At 35.7% G+C, this 20,494-nt stretch overlaps 1 protein-coding gene across 1 annotated transcript; it reads left to right on the top strand.

The window, feature by feature from the left end:
* The first annotated feature begins 455 nt into the window (after window positions 1–455).
* Window positions 456–4,117, top strand: LOC149960441 (cytochrome P450 4V2-like). The gene is made up of 9 exons (XM_090176659.1): window positions 456–460; window positions 540–730; window positions 1,671–1,740; window positions 1,834–1,957; window positions 2,427–2,573; window positions 3,185–3,367; window positions 3,526–3,592; window positions 3,865–4,035; window positions 4,104–4,117. The coding sequence occupies exons 1-9, from the start codon at window positions 456–458 to the stop codon at window positions 4,115–4,117; spliced, it is 972 nt and encodes a 323-aa protein (XP_090032785.1).
* Window positions 4,118–20,494: the final 16,377 nt, after the last annotated feature.

Genomic DNA, 20,494 nt, shown 5'->3' with positions numbered 1-20,494 from the left:
TCTGTGCACTTTGAAATCTTTTTAAATGTTCAGGAATTAAATCGTTCTATACCGACAGGTATCAGTGATATAACGAACTATATTCGTCAACCAATCAATAAATGGTTATTGGTGTAATTATGCTTCTACATTAGAGTTGTTGGGGCTTAGTCTAATCGCGTCTTGTTTCTAGGTTAATAATTTTGGCAAAACAATATATGCAGTGAAAGAACGATATAATATTGCGTAAATAGAAAATATAAAATATTGTTTAATTTGAGATATACGGTTTTCACTTAAGCTACTTCACCAATGTAAATTTACTTTTAAAATAAGTTGATAACCGTTGAAGGACATTAACACATTTTTCTGACCAATTGAAAGTACAGAAATGTTGGTTAATTTTGGCGCCATTTTCCAATATGGCGGTGAATGCGCAAAGGGCGAAAGTGGGGGACATATAGGGCGAAATAAAAATGAGGTAACAATTTGCTCCAGGTCAAACAATCCATTTAATTATTATTCACTGGCCGTTAATTTTTCAATTGTTTTTTATGTAGAGGAGACGAAACGTACCACAGGAGAAGAAAAATAATGAGTGCCATTTTTCTGAGCAAGAATTTCAAGACGCAGGACGAAAACATGAAGTATCACGCATTAGCTCTGTTAAGAGACTTTGAGAACACCGAAGATTTGACGAGAGTGGATATGAGCAAACTATTTACTCATTACACATTCAACGTGGCTTTTGGTACGTGTCTTTCTTCAAAAACTACACACACATCTTCAATGCAGTCAATTTTAAGTGTATCTTTTACGAGTGAAGTATCCATGAAACATGCACCTTCGCAGGCTCAACGCCGATTCCATTAAGCACAAATTTCCCACCAAATCGCGGATATGAACACCGCATCAAAGCTCAAAATTTACTTGACGTAAAGATGTAAAATGTAGTGTTATTTTCCTATTGGTCAATCATATTTTACCAATAAAATATAGTAAATCAGTTTATGAGGTCATCTCAAAGTGTTATATTTCTCAAACCTAACGTTGCCGAGTAACAAAACTACCTTCAGAAAACTTCGTATTTTTAGTTCCTTCTGACGATTCTTTATAATAACTTTTGGGAGAGCTAACTCTGAGTTTATTCTTTAATTTGGTGACTAAAAAGCTAACTAAGATTTAAACTTATGATTTGAATTAAAGATAGTTATTTTGCACTCCTTCGTCAAACTTTTTTTATCTCTCCATTTGAGAGCGACCAAAATATTTGACAGTTGTTTTCTTGTTGAAAAGGTTTACGACTCTGATCCTTTAGTCGGAAGTTTTAATACTAACTTTATCACCAAGCATTTCTTAAATGTTTTGATACTAAGGTGCAATCATAGTCACCAAGAGTGGGCATAGGTCCCGGTAAACCAATAAACCCGATCCCCAAAACAGCACTTCTTACTCATTTTTTTAGGAGAAAGGCTAAACGTCAGGGCTGCGTGCAATATTCCTTTGACTGTGGGTTAGGAAAATTTTCGACGCACCTTGATGTTGCATGGAAACCATTTTATTTTACTAATATCCTGTCTCAAAATAATCTGGCATTATTATTGTAATTCTTTTAATAATTTCCCTCGATTAGATTAACTTTTTTAGTTTCTTACATATAGTACGTCATTTAATGTTTAATAATTTTGTAGATCTTTGTATCAGCTCCAACAGAGAATTAAGAAACAAATCAATGACCAATGCTATTGAAAAAATCGAAAGGTAATATTTTGAATTCTGGTCCAATGTTTATCCTTTCCTTGTTTGTCTTTACCGGCAGAAAATTCATGTGCTTTTTGACATCTCCTTTAAAAGGATCATTGAAATAATAAGTGACCGAATGTTCATGCCCTGGTTACATTCGGATTTCGTTTTTTTCTCGACTGCAATGGGAAAGGAATTTCAGAAACTCTTAAAATTCTTTTTGGAATTCATTCAAGTAAGATTAAGATTAAATTTATTAAAGGCTTATAATGATTTAAGCATCGTTTCATAAATGACGTCATAATCATAGCGGTGCGTGTCCCTTTAAGGGACTAGGGAGGGAATTGCACATTTTGCGGTGGTGAAGTGGTTAACCTTTCGTTGCATTACAGATTTAACACAATTCTAGTAAATAATTATTCTCCATGCATGAAAACTTAAGACCGCAGTTAAAATTCAAATTGAGGATTTCCATTTCAACATCATAACGTGGTTAATATTTAAAATAAAATAAATAAGAACAATCAAATTATTGCGCAAGTAAAACTTTTAATAATAAAAGCCGACTAGTTTCGGCACAACATTGTCCATTTGTCAAGGAGCGGAATAATTTCGTTGTTCTTATTTATTTTATTTTAATTATCACGCGCAAGGTGTTTCATGTTCCTTTCTATTGTTGTTTATATTGTATGTTTTTGTACAAGGATTTGATTGATGATAGTCAACTTCGGAAAACGTCTACTGAGAATAACAATGATGAAACAAGCATTCACGACTTGGTTCAGAGCCATCCAGGGAAAGCCAACCCTTGGTTCACAGAACGAGACATCATACAGGAGATGATGACTATAGTATTCGGTGTGAGCAACTGTTTTTCTATTTCTTGGCCATAAATAGATTCCTTTGAGTGTTCAGTAGAGAGGTGGAAACATAATGTAACTTGTAGCTAATGAAGGGCAACTTATAATAATTTATATAATTAGGTGCTACCTGGAAACTGCCGCTAAGACTTTTTTCGATTCACATGTCAACACCCGATTCTGAGATATAAGAACGTGACCATTATAGCGGTCTTTGTGGTCACGAATCTACACGCGTTGCTATAGCAAGGAATGCGCAGAAAGACTTAATTAATTTTGAAAAAATTTTATTCCCGACTTAAAATTTAATCGGTCTAAATAAATTCCGTTTAATTCAGTGGGTAGCCCTTCCTCACAATTTGTAGTATATGTACATGTAAAACTCCATTGTTTGCCATATGGTGTTTTAAGGTCAAGAAGTTAACTTCGTCTATACATGGTTTCCACCATTCTGTTCATAATCTGATCAATTCAGTGACGACCAAATTATTCTCTGTGATCTTCTTATCCGTTTATTTCCGGATACCTTGTTTAAATTTAAATGAAGCCAAAACAATTATTTCAAAATATGCTGTGTTTTAACATTTGTTTCTGAATATCAGGCCTACGACACATCCAGGAGCACCTTGGAATGGGCAGTTTTCCTGGTTGGACACAACCCGAGAGTTCAAACCAAAATTCATCAAGAGCTCGATGAGGTGCTCGGTTCTGGAGATTCCATTAATGATGATCATCTCACCTGGGATCACATTTCCAAATTAAAATATTTAAAATGCGTCATTAAGGTAGGAATTATCTCACATTGGTCAATTAATTTATTAGCTTTTCGGTTAAAGGAGACAAATATTCAAATATTGTGGTCTGAAGTACCTCCCTTTTCAAGGATTAATAACACCTGAAATTTTCTCATAAAATTTAAGTTAAGTGCGTTGAAATTTTGCAGGAGGTAATGAGGTTTTATCCTCCAGTTCCGATTGTGGCCAGAAAACTAAGACAAGATATCGATATAAGTAAGTCGTTTGATTATGTCTCTAATTTTCATTTTCAAATATAATCACACTACTTAACACTTAATTCCTCAAATTTTAATCAATCGATAAAATTGTCAAATAAACAATAGAACGCACGGTTCCCAATGATTTTAAACAGTTTTGGTTTTTTAAATTAGTTTATGAATCTGGATTAAATACAGTTTTGGCAAGTGGCTGATTAACACGTCCCTGTAAAGCTTTTTTCATTACCACTGAACATTATTAAAGACTCCTTTTCTGAAAAACGGCAGATGGCACTACGATCCCAGAAGGAACTGACGTGGCTGTCTTGATCTCATTCATTCATCGGAGCGACAAGTACTTCGAGAATCCCGAGTTGTTTCATCCTGAGAGATTTGAGTCAGGTGACATTCACCGCTACGCCTTCATCCCGTTCTCCTCAGGCTCCAGAAACTGTTTCGGTAACTATCTAACCTGCCACACGTGTATATAAGCCTATTGTTACTATTATAGCATCATCTTCATCTAGGATATCTTTCTTAGCAAGTGCTATTTTACATAAGATCCTCCACTCCTAGTTTAATTTAAAATAAATAGCATTTCTTAAATTATAAATTAAAGTTATTAACATAGTTTTCTTAGATAGTTTATTAACCTTGAAAAAAAAAATTAGATCACGTTAAGATTAGAGAAGTTTTTTTTTACTTTTAATATATTGGATAAACCTTTTAACCAAAACACAGCTCTAATTATTTATTCTTGGAAGTATTGAAATCTTGCTATCAAATATAATATACAGTTATTGCATATCTGGTAATATAGTGGTGTTTTTCCGAGGGTGGTTGAAACAAAATGTAAATATAGGATTGTTTCAATCCTTTACGGGCTTCAAAAGCTTAACACGCCAAATGTATTTTTCTTTTGGACTCCAGATAGTGCAAAGAGAATTGTGCATGGACATATTTTGGTGAGGGCGTGAGGCTCTCCTGTTTACGCCTAGTATTATTTATTCATAGAGTTTTTCAGTACTTGCAAATTGTATAGTTGGGAACTATCAGCAGTTTCATAAAAAACGTCATCATAGTAAAAAATGGGAGCTTTACGGCTGTCTTTTACCCTAAATTTAAAACGGGCATAGATATATATGATAGGAGACGTTTTGAAATTGACATACGTGTTTTGAGTTTGCTTATTATGCCTTCGATATGAGTCTTCCAAGTACGATAAATCGTAGATTTAACATTCCTGATTTTGGATATTGGCAACTACACCATATGATCTACATATTGTAGTTAATGTCACATCTTTTTTCAAAAACTACTGTATACCATTTTCAAATTCTTTGTCAAGATCTGTAATTACTGAGTTAGCATCGTCATTAGACTTTGACATGGCGGTATCGTCATCAAATTGGGAAGGGGTTGTTTATTGTTAAGTGCAAATGAATTCGTTTACATAGATTGAGAATCAAATAGGCCCAACACGCTCCGTCGAGGAACTCCAGTCATTATTTCCTTTTCAGAAGCCTTTACATTTCGTAGATCAACACACTCGGAACGGTGTGATAGATATGATTTAAAACAATCCCGAGTAGGTTGGGCACACCCAATGGCAGCTAGATTTGTTTTGGAAAATTGTGTGGTTGACCGTATCAAACGTTTTAGACAAATCGATCAGTAGAACTCCAGTTACACTTCCCATGTTTGTGTTGTCAATACTTGGGCCGCGTTCAGTGACTCTCAACGGAGGGGAAATTGTTGATTAACCGTTGATCTCCGTTTGCAATTGTGACGCCACGTCAGTTGAACGCGTTTTTACGATTGTTGTAAATTTTATCAAATATCGTCTGTCATGTCGTCTGTAACTAGCCTTCCCGCGTGCTGTGACGTCACGATTGCGTTTATCAACAAAACAACCGGCTCTTCCAGCCGCTTATTTCGATAGCTATTCGATTGCAATCGTGACGTCAAGGCCGGAAATTAAAAAAGTCGTACAGTAGAGAATGCGCATTCAACGTTGAGTTTGTTGACGGTTACTGAATGCAACCTTGGTTCAATGAGACAAGCTTTTAGAAGAATGGTTGAATGGCCTTTTCTGAAACCGGTTTGTCTTTGGTGAATAGTTTTTTTAAAGTTGTTTATGAGCTGATCATTTATTATTGTTTCTTGTGGCTTTGACACAGTGGCGGACTGGGTCTAATATTTTGGGCTGGCAGAAGACAAAGGGCCCCAGCTTTAACAACTGTAACGCTATCATGTTTGAGGGGCCCACTTCATGAACGGTCCGTGGGGCCCACCTGCCATCGGGCAGGTTCGCTCTATGGCCAGTCCGACACTGCTTTGACAGAGTTGTTAATACTCATATCTTCCTAAAATTATCTTGATAATTTTCATCGCCTTTTTTTTGAAGAAAGGAACAATTTTTTCAACTTTACATATGTTTGAAAATAAATCGATGTATTAATTGATATATTTATGAGATGCATCAGTGGAAGGGAAATTTCATACGCTAATACCTTCAGGATGTAAGTAGATAAGATAACCCACCCTTATCTACAGCATTTGTGGATTGCAGGTTCTTGGTAGCCTGTGTAACACGCTTGACTATCACATATGATAAAGTGAAATTCCAGGATCCTCCATCCTCATTCAAAAATTCAGCGGAGAATGGTTCTATTATTTTATTGTAAGATGAAGTTCGTGATCCAAACAAAACGTGTAAGCACTATATTTCTGAAGAGAGACCACTTAAAAGTTTGCAATTTGGTTTCAGTAATTATTTTATTGACCTTCGGTTTGGTTTGAACATCTGAGTTTATTAACTTCCAGTTTTGCGTAAGGGCTTTTTTTTGAAAAGTTGGTGGCATACAAATAACCCTAGTTATTTTATCAGTACCATCAGTATAAGACAATAGTTATGATTAGTTAGCGCACCAGTTAATTGAAAGGTTAGACTTCACTGATTTTTTACCTATACTGCACAATTGCTATCATGAGCTACTTTGCCCATCAGTTTATATTTTCAAATTTGAACATATTTATCATCAAATGGAAACATATTACCATACATAACATTAAAACTAATAAGTATGTCATATATGCATTTTAAGTATGTCATAGTTGATCCTTTTCTTTAATGAAACTTTGTTCACAAGATATGACGGAACTTACGTCATCACCTTCACTGATCAGTAACTGAAATAGATATTTTTATAAATTAAAATGAAAAAATTAACAAAAACCAAGAAATAAATCTTTATTGTTACGTCTAGATTTGTATGTTTACGTTATAACAAAAATGTGCCTTCTTTTCAATTTAGGTTCTACATTTGCGTATAAGAGTATGATGACCATTCTGGCGCATATTTTTTCTAAATACACCGTGAAATCCGTAGATAGAGAAGACTCTGTGTTAACCAAGACAACTCTAGTGCAAAGAGCGGATAAACCAATTCTAGTTCAGCTGGAACGACGAAAGAAATACATTTCTTAAACTATACTAATCATTATTTATAAATTTTGGACGTTTCATTACACTTTAATGAAAAGGTTTTACGACAAAATAAATTTATAATTTATAATAATAAGAAAAGAAAATAATATTTGGTCACTAAATTATAAATTTTTACAGATGCGTGTAAGATATATATTAAAATTTAATTTGTAAAATCCAAAAATCGAAGTAAGATATACCACGCGCTTGAGAGTTTTTCATGCCCCATTAATGGACGTATCTTTCATATTTGTCACCCCAGTGGTCGCTGAGAAAGCAAGGGCCCAAAGTTACGCAACCCTGAGAGGCCAAATGGGCATTGTGATAGAACTGTTGTTAGTAATTATTATATTTATCTGTAAAATAAAATTAATTCATTATACTTATATCATAAGATATATAATAATAATAATATATTATGACCTTGAACGTAAAAAGGGTATATTGTTCGGGGTAGTAGCATTTGTCGGAATTTTTCGTTTTATAATTATTATAGGTCGAATTTTAATAATGTTGTATACAAATTAGATTAATTGATTTTTAAAATGGAATGCTTTTCGTGAAATATTTTTAATGGCGCTATATAAAGTGAACCGAAATTTAATTTTCCTTATTTTCGTATGGAATTTTATGGTGTCTAATAATAAACTTGCTGTTTTATTTTAACCAAAAATTGGCTGGGTTTGGTGTTAATTCAGAGTTGGCTTTGATTAGGTTAGGTTAGGTTAGGTGTCTGTTTTCATTGGAATTTAGGTTAGATTGAGGTTCCACAATTATTCATGTTAAGATAAAAAAACGCACATTTGAGACTATTTTTTACGAATTTGGTTAAATGTGATTCTTTCGAATTTGACTAAAGCCAATGTATAACGTTGGGACAAATGACATTTCGGACATTTGACAAACGGATAGAAGGGTTAAATTGCCAACAAATCATACAAAATAATTTTCGGACAAATGATACCGTAATTCGGCCATCTGAGTCATATTTTTACAGTTCGGACGAATGAGTATTCGGACAAATGCGCCTCGATTCGGGCAAATGCTACCAAATCATATTGTACGGTTTCCCTTTTTGAAATTTTAATTTACCTTTTCAATTATAAAGGTTAGTCAAATGTTAGTCATGTAATATTACCGGATATAAACTTAAAAATGTATTGTTTCTTTAGTTTTTTATTATTGTTTTCCGACTTGGTACACATTTAACCCTGTAATTTTATGAAAAGGGTTGTAAAACATGTTATCTTGCAGGAAATAAAAAGGAATTGAATTCAATTGAATAATATTTATTTTTATTTATAATAAAAATGATATCATTATTAAAATATTTCTTTATAAAATAAAACAATTTCATTATATTTATTACATTATTATTATATTTATTTATAATTTAAAATTATATCATTATATTTCTATCATTATTATATTTTTTATCTATAATATAAAATATTATTATATTATTACCATTACTATTATTTTTATTTAATTATAATATAAAATGATATCATTATATTTATATCATAAAAATAATACACAGGAAATTATAAATTTTATATTTTAATTATTTTAATGGAAAATTTTATTTTAGTTCTCATTTCATTTTTTATAATATAAAAACATTATATTGAAAGCATATTTATTATTTTAATATATTTCATAATTTTAAAAATTTATTATTTTAATAAAATTTATTATTTTGATAGATTTGTAATTATAATAATAATAATAGGTAAATTTTTATAATATAAAATGATATAATCATATTTATTTTATCATTATTAATATACTTATTTATAACATTATTATTTTTGATATGACGTCTTTTATTTCAACTTGCGGCTTTAATGTACAGTAATTTACACAAAAGGTACATTGTTATACAATTTTGGGTTTTTGGAACTTTAAAATGGCTATGTCAGCAGACTTCATCGAGTAAAAAACGGATTTTAAAATTTTATAAATACTGAGGTTTGTTGTCATAAGGAGCCACGCCAACCGGAAGCACATCAAGTCGTTGGCCACGGGAGAGGAAGCCGTCCGCAATAAAATGAAGAGCTGGCCTTGGAGACGAAAAATAAACTTGGATAGCCTCACCAAGGCGCAGCACCGTAACCAGGATTGGATTTCAGGGTGGGCACGCAATAGAAAAAAATAAAAATAAAATAAAAAATTGTACATACAACCATACGGATCAGGTTGGGCACGGCCCGACCGCCCCCCCCCCCCCCCCCTGGTTACGGCCCTGCCAAGGCGAGATGCGTCGGTGATAGTGTCGGCTGGGATTCCAGAGGCCACGATAGCGTTGAGGTAATCGCGGACCGTAACGTTCTTGGCGTGAGTCAGGATAGATATGCCACAGTCCATGTGAGCAGGACCAGCATCGCGAGGGACAATGTAGCTGAAAGAGAAACTCTTCTTACTGTCTGGTCTAGTGGTAATGATTGGCTGTCGAGTGGCGGTCGCCATCGACATGGTCGCGGAGTGAGAGCGATGGCTGGATCCAGGAGTCGCAGCACCAGCGTAGTTGAGAGATTGAACTAGGGCAGCGTTGTGCATACCCGGTAGAGAGTTTCGTCGAACTGCAGTAGGCGAGTACGACGTGGCAGAGGAGGCAGCGTTATGCATACCTAGCGTAGAGAGCGGTGGAAAATCCACGCCCTTAGGTATAGTTTGGTCTGAAATAATCTGAGACATTTCGAACCGTCGGGAGTCCGTCAGCACCTAAGGCCGGCCCAAATTGGGAAAAACCGAAAAACCGGCTAACGCCTAAAAACGGTGCCACGAGGCAGCACAAAAACTATAAAACATTAAAAATAAAGAAAATAACTGGTTTTCAAACTAATTAACAAATGAATAACGTACTCATACGACGAAAATACCAAAAAACCCGGTTTAAAAGGACCGAAAACTGTTGAAAATAACAACAAAAGCAGGAGCTAAAGTTGCGACATACAACAACGTAAACTCTCAGAGAGAGAGAGAGAGAGAGAGGATATAAAAAAGCTTTATTTAAAAAAAGCGCAGATCTCTTTAAACATAGTTTACTGAAAACGGATATTTCTAAACCTAGTTTATTAATGGCCGAACAACTTACTAAAAGCAAGGAGGATAGGAAGGGAGGCGAAGTAGGAGGGATGAACGCGCCAGCATCCTTGTAACAGAGAGTGTAAAGTCGCTTCGCTACAGAGAGGCGCCTCTCTTTAAAAAATCCGTGGTACGATTTTATTCGCCGAGAATGTCCACAATTCCCGGGCGTTTGATGGCGCTAGTAGTATCTCCGGCGCGTGCTAGATTAGAGTTTGAGAAGACGCAAAAAAGGAAGTGTTTTAGGTATTTTTGCAAGTTTAATTTATTTTGAAATGTCTTGTTCGGCTAAAAATTGTAAATCGAATAAAAAGGTAACCACGCGTCTGTCTTTTTTTTTTTCAAGTTTCCAAGGGATAAAGACCGGTGAATACGCGTTTTAATTTAATAAGCATTAACATTTCTTAAAACTTAATAGTTCTGCAGTGGCTGCAAAATGTAAACAGTGAAAAGCTCCAAAATAAAACTACAGATTACTTGCACTTTAACCACGTATTTTGCGGTCTTCATTTCACTGACGATTGTTTTATGAATATCAAAACCAAAAACCGGCTTACACCATTAGCTACACCTACTATTTTTTTTGGAAAATTCCAATGAAACCACGGTTTTCCCTAGGTAAACTGAAGGCAAAAACATATCCCGCCATGGTCTCTTACTGCCTTATGTTCATTTATAATTAATTCAAATAGTAGCAAATATAAATGCACCTGAAGATCATATTACAACTACAATCTTGTGTAAGGTAAACGCAGCACTACAAATGCCAAATTATGCCCTCCAAAATCAATTCAACGAAGAAAATGATAATTTATATAAAATATTCACAATGATGAACACTAGCTTTAAATGAATTTTTTTTTTACTGGATGAAGTCAATTCCTATGAATTTAAACCCAGAACTATATATTGAATTCTATTCCATTTAAATATATTTGTACTGAACATAATTATAGCCATTCAACTAAACATTTTGACAATAATGAAAACGATAACATTGAAGGTTTCGTCGAGGGGGTAGGCACTTGGAAAAAAATTGTACACCAGATTTCCAAATATTTCTGGTATTTCCAATATTTCTTGTGGATTTCTAGGAATGTTTATTTTTATTTCTCGCTATTTGTACACCATATTTCTTAAGTGGCTACCCCCTCGGGTTTCATAGACTTCGGTCCATATGGAAGGTCAAAATAGTACGCAAATCAGGCCCTAGTGTTCATGGTGAATGACATAAAACTGAAATTCAAACCACCAATTGGTTACTTCCTCACAAAAGATGCTTGTCACGAACAGACTTTGAAGATATTGCTTCATGATTGCGTAACTCACCTAAAACGTATTGGCCTTATTGTCAAAGCTGTAGTCTGTGACCAAGGAACAGGCAATCAAAATTTGTTCAAAAGTATGGGGATATCAGTGGAAAAGCCATTCATTGAAATTGATCCTACACATCTCTTGAAAAGTGTGAGGAACAATTTCAAACGGTATCCCATAATAGTGGAAGGCAATCTAGTTTCTTGGGCAGTCCTAGAACAGTTTTTCAAAATAGACCAAGAAATTGGTAAGTTTCAAAGCACACATATGCTGAAACGTAAACATATCAAGTTACCAGCATTTTCTAACATGAAAGTCAGTTTAGCTGCCCAAATTTGCAGTCAAAGTGTTTCTAATTCAAATGGCCTGTTCAATGGGATTAGGAGAGTTTTAACAATTGAAAGCACATACACAGCAGAGTTCCTCTTACACATGAACGGCCTTTTTGATTGCTGCAATAGCAGGACATTAAACAATGAAACACACTGTAAGAGAGCAATGACTGATCAATCCATCCACATACCAATGCTGAAAGAAAAATTGGAAAGGTTTAATACATGGTAGCTTCAGAACTGTAGGTATAAAACCTTACCTTGTATTGAAGGGTGGAAACTATCAATTCAGTCTTTGCTACTCCTATGGAATGATATAAAGGATAATTTTGGTTTTAAGTTCTTAGTAACTGGAAGAATTAGTCAAGATTTTTAGAAAACTACTTTGGTTCCATTGGCCAATAAGGAGACAATTGAGATCATCCAAATCCTCAACAATACCAGGCAGCGTACAGAGCTGCATCAGTCAATAGCCTCTTAAAACCATCAGATTCATATTGAATTGACAATTTGGATGACTTTATTTTAAACAGACTCGTTTAACGTACCAGCTCCTGGACCATGATGAAGAATTGTCCAAATATGATCACCATTGGGTTTTGCAAGGTAAAGGACAATTCACTGACAAAGATTATATTTAATTAAGATTTGGCCAGCCCATAAAATATTCCACTTTAGATTCCACGAATTTCTTTTGATATATTAAAAAAGTACAGTTGATAATAATGAAATGAAATAGGGAGGGATTTTTCTTGTACTTACTTTTATATTTCTTACGAAATCAACTGTTTTACTTAAATAGTTAAAATAATTCAACATCACAGCTGACCGAGCTGAATTCAACTTTAACCTACTGAAAGCAAATTTTATTTTTCTTTGATAAGCAATTTTACAGTGCCATCGTGTGTCCGGGAATAGCAAACACCGTCGTCTGCTTCTTCAACGCTCTCATGGGGAAAAAACGTACCACGAAATTTTAACATTACGGGGATAGGAAGAGGCGCCTCTCTGTAGCGAAGCGACTTAACACTCTCTGCTTGTAAGAAGTTTAGCACGAGCTTGGCGGGAAAATTTCGGAAAAATGGCGGCAACACGTAGCGTACAGTGTTGGAAATAAGGCGGTGGCGTCGGTCAAAGACCAGTTTATTTTGGGCTATGACCAGTAAATTAAATGGAACCTGGGGGGTTCACTGGTCATAATGACCAGTTAATTTTTAATTAAAAATATCATTCTATACCGATAAGAGAAAGTGATAAAAGCGTTGCGCTCTCAGCTTCTTACAGCTAATGAAATTGCAGTAATGCAATTTGACGTTCTTCGGCTACAAATTTACAATCAGTCAGATTCGTCGAGCTAAATGCGAAACATCTAGATCAATCATTAAGAAACATAAGCATTTCTTTATGGCTTTTAGAAACAAAAAGATAGTCAGAAAGGAGTAAAACTGTTTTTATTCGGACTAGAAGATGATGAAATATTTTTTAAAGTTCCTTAAGAAATGTGATAAATATCAAAGCTCTTTGGTTTGTGATAAATAAATATCATTATAGTTCCTAATCGCTATTAACAATTCACTTTCAAAAGTAAAATAAAAGAGGGAGGGAGATAAGTGGGGTAGAAAAGAGTGGTCATGACCAGTAAATTATTTTTTAAGTAGGGGGTATTGTGGTCATATTGACCAGTACTTTTAAAAAACCTATTTCCAACACTGGTAGCGTAGCGGCCGCAATCTTGCCGCCATTTTCCCGAAATTTTCCCGCCTAGCTCGCGCTAAATTTCTTACAAGGATGCTGGCGCGTTCATCCCTCCTACTTCGCCTCCCTTCCTATCCTCCTTGCTAAAAGCGAACTTCGTCTAAAGCTAAGTTCCATAAAAAATCAGCGGTCAAAAATTGCAGTTCCTTTAAAGCGTAATTAGGCTGAAATCCTCCTAACAAGCACTACTCTAATTTCCACAAGTTAAAAGTCAAATGTTTGTTAATTTATCTTAAGATACATATTTTCAATACCTTACCACAGATCGTTTTTGAATAAGAGTGAGAGATTGAAACAATTATCACACGAGCACATTTAAGGAAAAATGTGCTAAATCACTCGTCTAATTTTAAAGAGCTACAACTGATTTTGATTTAAGGTTTATTGGTTGATATTCTATATCGTGTTTTGCAAATTATATTGTTATTACTTTAAGCCCCTTTTGAAATATAGTTATTAATTAAAATTTACATGAATAAATTGCGCTAGAAGGTTTTATTTGAACACGAAACACTTGTTAATTTCATAAATATCTAGATTACCTCTGATCAGTTTTATAATTTTAATTAAGATTAAAGAAATTTCAAGTTTAAGGTATCTTTAAAAAAGTCCCGTAACTTTCTACGAATCTCGTTTAGATCATAATTTAATAAATAATAAATAAGGCCACCATTTTCTATTTGATCTGGATCTGGGGTTCGATTCTACAACTCCACTTAAAAATAAGGATTCCTTCAGTAAGGACAAATCCTTATTTCGTTCTTAAGAGTAAGTTAAGGACTATAAATTTTTGGCCTAAAATTCGTTCTCTTCTATAATTGTCCTAATGGGAAACAACAAACTTGACCCCGTGGCCTATTCTAAGTCATCGGCGTTTCCCGAACTTATCCCCGAAATAATTGTTAGGAGACGTGCGTAGTGGGTCACGCAGGACGAGGTTTAGTCACAAAAAATGACACAATAAAATGATAAATCTCGAAGGCTACTCAGATTAGATATTCATTTTGAAAGTAGGCCTCATTATAAAAGATTTAAATTAAATAATGAAACTAAATATTGAGCACAATGAAATCCATAAAGTTCGATTAGCGTAGAGAAGATATTACAACGAATTTAATTCATTTTAAATACACTTTTCATTTATTTATGGCAATAAATATTTTAAAAAAGAATTGAGTAAATAAGTTATTATATTATTTATGATCTGAAAATCGCTATGATGCGCTTTTTTGACATTCTCTATAGCAGCTTAATATAAAATTTCAATTCTTATAAAGGCGGTCATCTTAAAATATCAGCCAAATACGGATTTTCGCCCTTAACCCTCTATAGAAAGGTTTTACTCTCACTTTATCTTGCGGGTAATTTTAGCTCTCTACTAAGGACAATTTTTCCCTAGGATAAGAATAGAATACGCAATTTCGAGTGTAAGGACAATTTCCAGTTTTAATGACAATTTTTGATCCTTACTTTCATTCTGTTTATAAATGGCCAAAAAAGGTGGGAGATTAATTTACTTTAGTTACACAATTTCAGTTTAAAATCCCACAGTTATAGACAGATAATTGTACGATCGGCTCAAATGTCTATGGCCTCTTGAAATACTTGCGAATTTTTCTATTCCCTTCTATCACAAAAGCGTTCGACCGAATTTTTCTATTCCCTTCTATCACAAAAGCGTTCGACCGAATTTTTCTATTCCCTTCTATCACAAAAGCGTTCGACCGCATTTTTCTATTCCTTTCTATCACAACAGCGATCGACCGAATATTTCTATTCCCTTCTATCACAACAGCGATCGACCGAATTTTTCTATTCCCTTCTATCACAACAGCGATCGACCGAATATTTCTATTCCCTTCTATCACAACAGCGATCGACCGAATTTTTCTATTCCCTTCTATCACAACAGCGATCGACCGAATTTTTCTATTCCCTTCTATCACAACAGCGATCGACCGAATATTTCTATTCCCTTCTATCACAAAAGCGATCGACCGAATTTTTCTATTCCCTTCTATCACAACAGCGATCGACCGAATTTTCTATTCCCTTCTATCACAACAGCGATCGACCCAATTTTTCTATTCCCTTCTATCACAACAGCGATCGACCGAATTTTTCTATTCCCTTCTATCACAACAGCGATCGACCGAATTTTTCTATTCCCTTCTATCACAACAGCGATCGACCGAATATTTCTATTCCCTTCTATCACTACAGCGATTGACCGAATTTTTCTATTCCCTTCTATCACAAAAGCATTCGACCGAATTTTTCTATTCCTTTCTATCACAACAGCGATCGGCCGAATTTTTCTATTCCCCTCTATCACAACAGCGATCGACCGAATTTTTCTATTCCCTTCTATCACAACAGCGATTGACCAAATTTTCTATTCCCTTCTATCACAAAAGTATTCGACCGAATTTTTCTATTCCCTTCTATCACAACAGCGATCGGCCAAATTTTTCTATTCCCTTCTATCACAACAGCGATCGACCCAATTTTTCTATTCCCTTCTATCACAACAGCGATCGACCGAATTTTTCTATTCCCTTCTATCACAACAGCGATCGACCGAATTTTTCTATTCCCTTCTATCACAAAAGCGTTCGACAGAATTTTTCTATTCCCTTCTATCACAACAGCGATCGACCGAATTTTTCTATTCCCTTCTATCACAAAAGCGTTCGACCGAATTTTTCTATTCCCTTCTATCACAAAAGCGTTCGACCGAATTTTTCTATTCCCTTCTATCACAAAAGCGTTCGACCGCATTTTTCTATTCCTTTCTATCACAACAGCGATCGACCGAATATTTCTATTCCCTTCTATCACAACAGCGATCGACCGAATTTTTCTATTCCCTTCTATCACAACAGCGATCGACCGAATATTTCTATTCCCTTCTATCACAACAGCGATCGACCGAATTTTTCTATTCCCTTCTATCACAACAGCGATCGACCGAATTTTTCTATTCCCTTCTATCACAACAGCGATCGACCGAATATTTCTATTCCCTTCTATCACAAAAGCGATCGACCGAATTTTTCTATTCCCTTCTATCACAACAGCGATCGACCGAATTTTCTATTCCCTTCTATCACAACAGCGATCGACCCAATTTTTCTATTCCCTTCTATCACAACAGCGATCGACCGAATTTTTCTATTCCCTTCTATCACAACAGCGATCGACCGAATTTTTCTATTCCCTTCTATCACAACAGCGATCGACCGAATATTTCTATTCCCTTCTATCACTACAGCGATTGACCGAATTTTTCTATTCCCTTCTATCACAAAAGCATTCGACCGAATTTTTCTATTCCTTTCTATCACAACAGCGATCGGCCGAATTTTTCTATTCCCCTCTATCACAACAGCGATCGACCCAATTTTTCTATTCCCTTCTATCACAACAGCGATCGACCGAATTTTTCTATTCCCTTTTATCACAACAGCGATTGACCGAATTTTTCTATTCCCTTCTATCACAAAAGCATTCGACCGAATTTTTCTATTCCCTTCTATCACAACAGCGATCGGCCAAATTTTTCTATTCCCTTCTATCACAACAGCGATCGACCCAATTTTTCTATTCCCTTCTATCACAACAGCGATCGACCCAATTTTTCTATTCCCTTCTATCACAACAGCGATCGACCGAATTTTTCTATTCCCTTCTATCACAACAGCGATCGACCGAATTTTTCTATTCCCTTCTATCACAAAAGCGTTCGACAGAATTTTTCTATTCCCTTCTATCACAACAGCGATCGACCGAATTTTTCTATTCCCTTCTATCACAACAGCATTCGACCGAATTTTTCTATTCCCTTCTATCACAACAGCGATCGGCCGAATTTTTCTATTCCCTTCTATCACAACAGCGATCGACCCAATTTTTCTATTCCCTTCTATCACAAAAGCGTTCGACCGAATTTTTCTATTCCCTTCTATCACAAAAGCGATCGACCGAATTTTTCTATTCCCTTTCTATCACAACAGCGATCGACCGAATTTTTCTATTCCCTTCTATCACAACAGCGATCGACCCAATTTTTCTATTCCCTTCTATCACAACAGCGATCGACCGAATTTTTCTATTCCCTTCTATCACAACAGCGATTGACCGAATTTTTCTATTCCCTTCTATCACAAAAGCATTCGACCGAATTTTTCTATTCCCCTCTATCACAACAGCGATCGACCCAATTTTTCTATTCCCTTCTATCACAACAGCGATCGACCGAATTTTTCTATTCCCTTCTATCACAACAGCGATCGGCCGAATTTTTCTATTCCCCTCTATCACAACAGCGATCGACCCAATTTTTCTATTCCCTTCTATCACAACAGCGATCGACCGAATTTTTCTATTCCCTTTTATCACAACAGCGATTGACCGAATTTTTCTATTCCCTTCTATCACAAAAGCATTCGACCGAATTTTTCTATTCCCTTCTATCACAACAGCGATCGGCCAAATTTTTCTATTCCCTTCTATCACAACAGCGATCGACCCAATTTTTCTATTCCCTTCTATCACAACAGCGATCGACCCAATTTTTCTATTCCCTTCTATCACAACAGCGATCGACCGAATTTTTCTATTCCCTTCTATCACAACAGCGATCGACCGAATTTTTCTATTCCCTTCTATCACAAAAGCGTTCGACAGAATTTTTCTATTCCCTTCTATCACAACAGCGATCGACCGAATTTTTCTATTCCCTTCTATCACAACAGCATTCGACCGAATTTTTCTATTCCCTTCTATCACAACAGCGATCGGCCGAATTTTTCTATTCCCTTCTATCACAACAGCGATCGACCCAATTTTTCTATTCCCTTCTATCACAAAAGCGTTCGACCGAATTTTTCTATTCCCTTCTATCACAAAAGCGATCGACCGAATTTTTCTATTCCCTTTCTATCACAACAGCGATCGACCGAATTTTTCTATTCCCTTCTATCACAACAGCGATCGACCCAATTTTTCTATTCCCTTCTATCACAACAGCGATCGACCGAATTTTTCTATTCCCTTCTATCACAACAGCGATTGACCGAATTTTTCTATTCCCTTCTATCACAAAAGCATTCGACCGAATTTTTCTATTCCCTTCTATCACAACAGCGATCGGCCAAATTTTTCTATTCCCTTCTATCACAACAGCGATCGACCCAATTTTTCTATTCCCTTCTATCACAACAGCGATCGACCGAATTTTTCTATTCCCTTCTATCACAACAGCGATCGACCGAATTTTTCTATTCCCTTCTATCACAAAAGCGTTCGACAGAATTTTTCTATTCCCTTCTATCACAACAGCGATCGACCGAATTTTTCTATTCCCTTCTATCACAACAGCATTCGACCGAATTTTTCTATTCCCTTCTATCACAACAGCGATCGGCCGAATTTTTCTATTCCCTTCTATCACAACAGCGATCGACCCAATTTTTCTATTCCCTTCTATCACAAAAGCGTTCGACCGAATTTTTCTATTCCCTTCTATCACAAAAGCGATCGACCGAATTTTTCTATTCCCTTTCTATCACAACAGCGATCGACCGAATTTTTCTATTCCCTTCTATCACAACAGCGATCGACCCAATTTTTCTATTCCCTTCTATCACAACAGCGATCGACCGAATTTTTCTATTCCCTTCTATCACAACAGCGATCAACCGAATTTTTCTATTCCCTTCTATCACAACAGCGATCGACCCAATTTTCTATTCCCTTCTATCACAACAGCGATTGACCGAATTTTTCTATTCCCTTCTATCACAAAAGCATTCGACCGAATTTTTCTATTCCCTTCTATCACAAAAGCGTTCCACCGAATTTTTCTATTCCCTTCTATCACAAAAGCGTTCGACCGCATTTTTCTATTCCTTTCTATCACAACAGCGATCGACCGAATATTTCTATTCCCTTCTATCACAACAGCGATCGACCGAATTTTTCTATTCCCTTCTATCACAACAGCGATCGACCGAATATTTCTATTCCCTTCTATCACAACAGCGATCGACCGAATTTTTCTATTCCCTTCTATCACAACAGCGATCGACCGAATTTTTCTATTCCCTTCTATCACAACAGCGATCGACCGAATATTTCTATTCCCTTCTATCACAAAAGCGATCGACCGAATTTTTCTATTCCCTTCTATCACAACAGCGATCGACCGAATTTTCTATTCCCTTCTATCACAACAGCGATCGACCCAATTTTTCTATTCCCTTCTATCACAACAGCGATCGACCGAATTTTTCTATTCCCTTCTATCACAACAGCGATCGACCGAATTTTTCTATTCCCTTCTATCACAACAGCGATCGACCGAATATTTCTATTCCCTTCTATCACAACAGCGATTGACCGAATTTTTCTATTCCCTTCTATCACAAAAGCATTCGACCGAATTTTTCTATTCCTTTCTATCACAACAGCGATCGGCCGAATTTTTCTATTCCCTTCTATCACAACAGCGATCGACCCAATTTTTCTATTCCCTTCTATCACAACAGCGATCGACCGAGTTTTTCTATTCCCTTCTATCACAACAGCGATTGACCGAATTTTTCTATTCCCTTCTATCACAAAAGCATTCGACCGAATTTTTCTATTCCCTTCTATCACAACAGCGATCGGCCAAATTTTTCTATTCCCTTCTATCACAACAGCGATCGACCCAATTTTTCTATTCCCTTCTATCACAACAGCGATCGACCGAATTTTTCTATTCCCTTCTATCACAACAGCGATCGACCGAATTTTTCTATTCCCTTCTATCACAAAAGCGTTCGACAGAATTTTTCTATTCCCTTCTATCACAACAGCGATCGACCGAATTTTTCTATTCCCTTCTATCACAACAGCATTCGACCGAATTTTTCTATTCCCTTCTATCACAACA

The sequence above is a fragment of the Leiobunum rupestre genome, chromosome 1 (assembly GCF_980474605.1).
Source record: "Leiobunum rupestre chromosome 1, qqLeiRupe1.1.hap1, whole genome shotgun sequence".
Lineage (NCBI taxonomy): Eukaryota > Metazoa > Arthropoda > Arachnida > Opiliones > Sclerosomatidae > Leiobunum > Leiobunum rupestre.
This window is presented reverse-complemented; position numbering and strand designations above follow the sequence as displayed.

Bases quoted from the DNA above. Each gene is read 5' to 3' on its own strand.
- LOC149960441 (XM_090176659.1), top strand. The intron at 3,368-3,525 runs GTAGGAATTATC...GAAATTTTGCAG, and splicing joins ATTTAAAATGCGTCATTAAG to GAGGTAATGAGGTTTTATCC. The intron at 3,593-3,864 runs GTAAGTCGTTTG...GAAAAACGGCAG, and splicing joins AAGACAAGATATCGATATAA to ATGGCACTACGATCCCAGAA.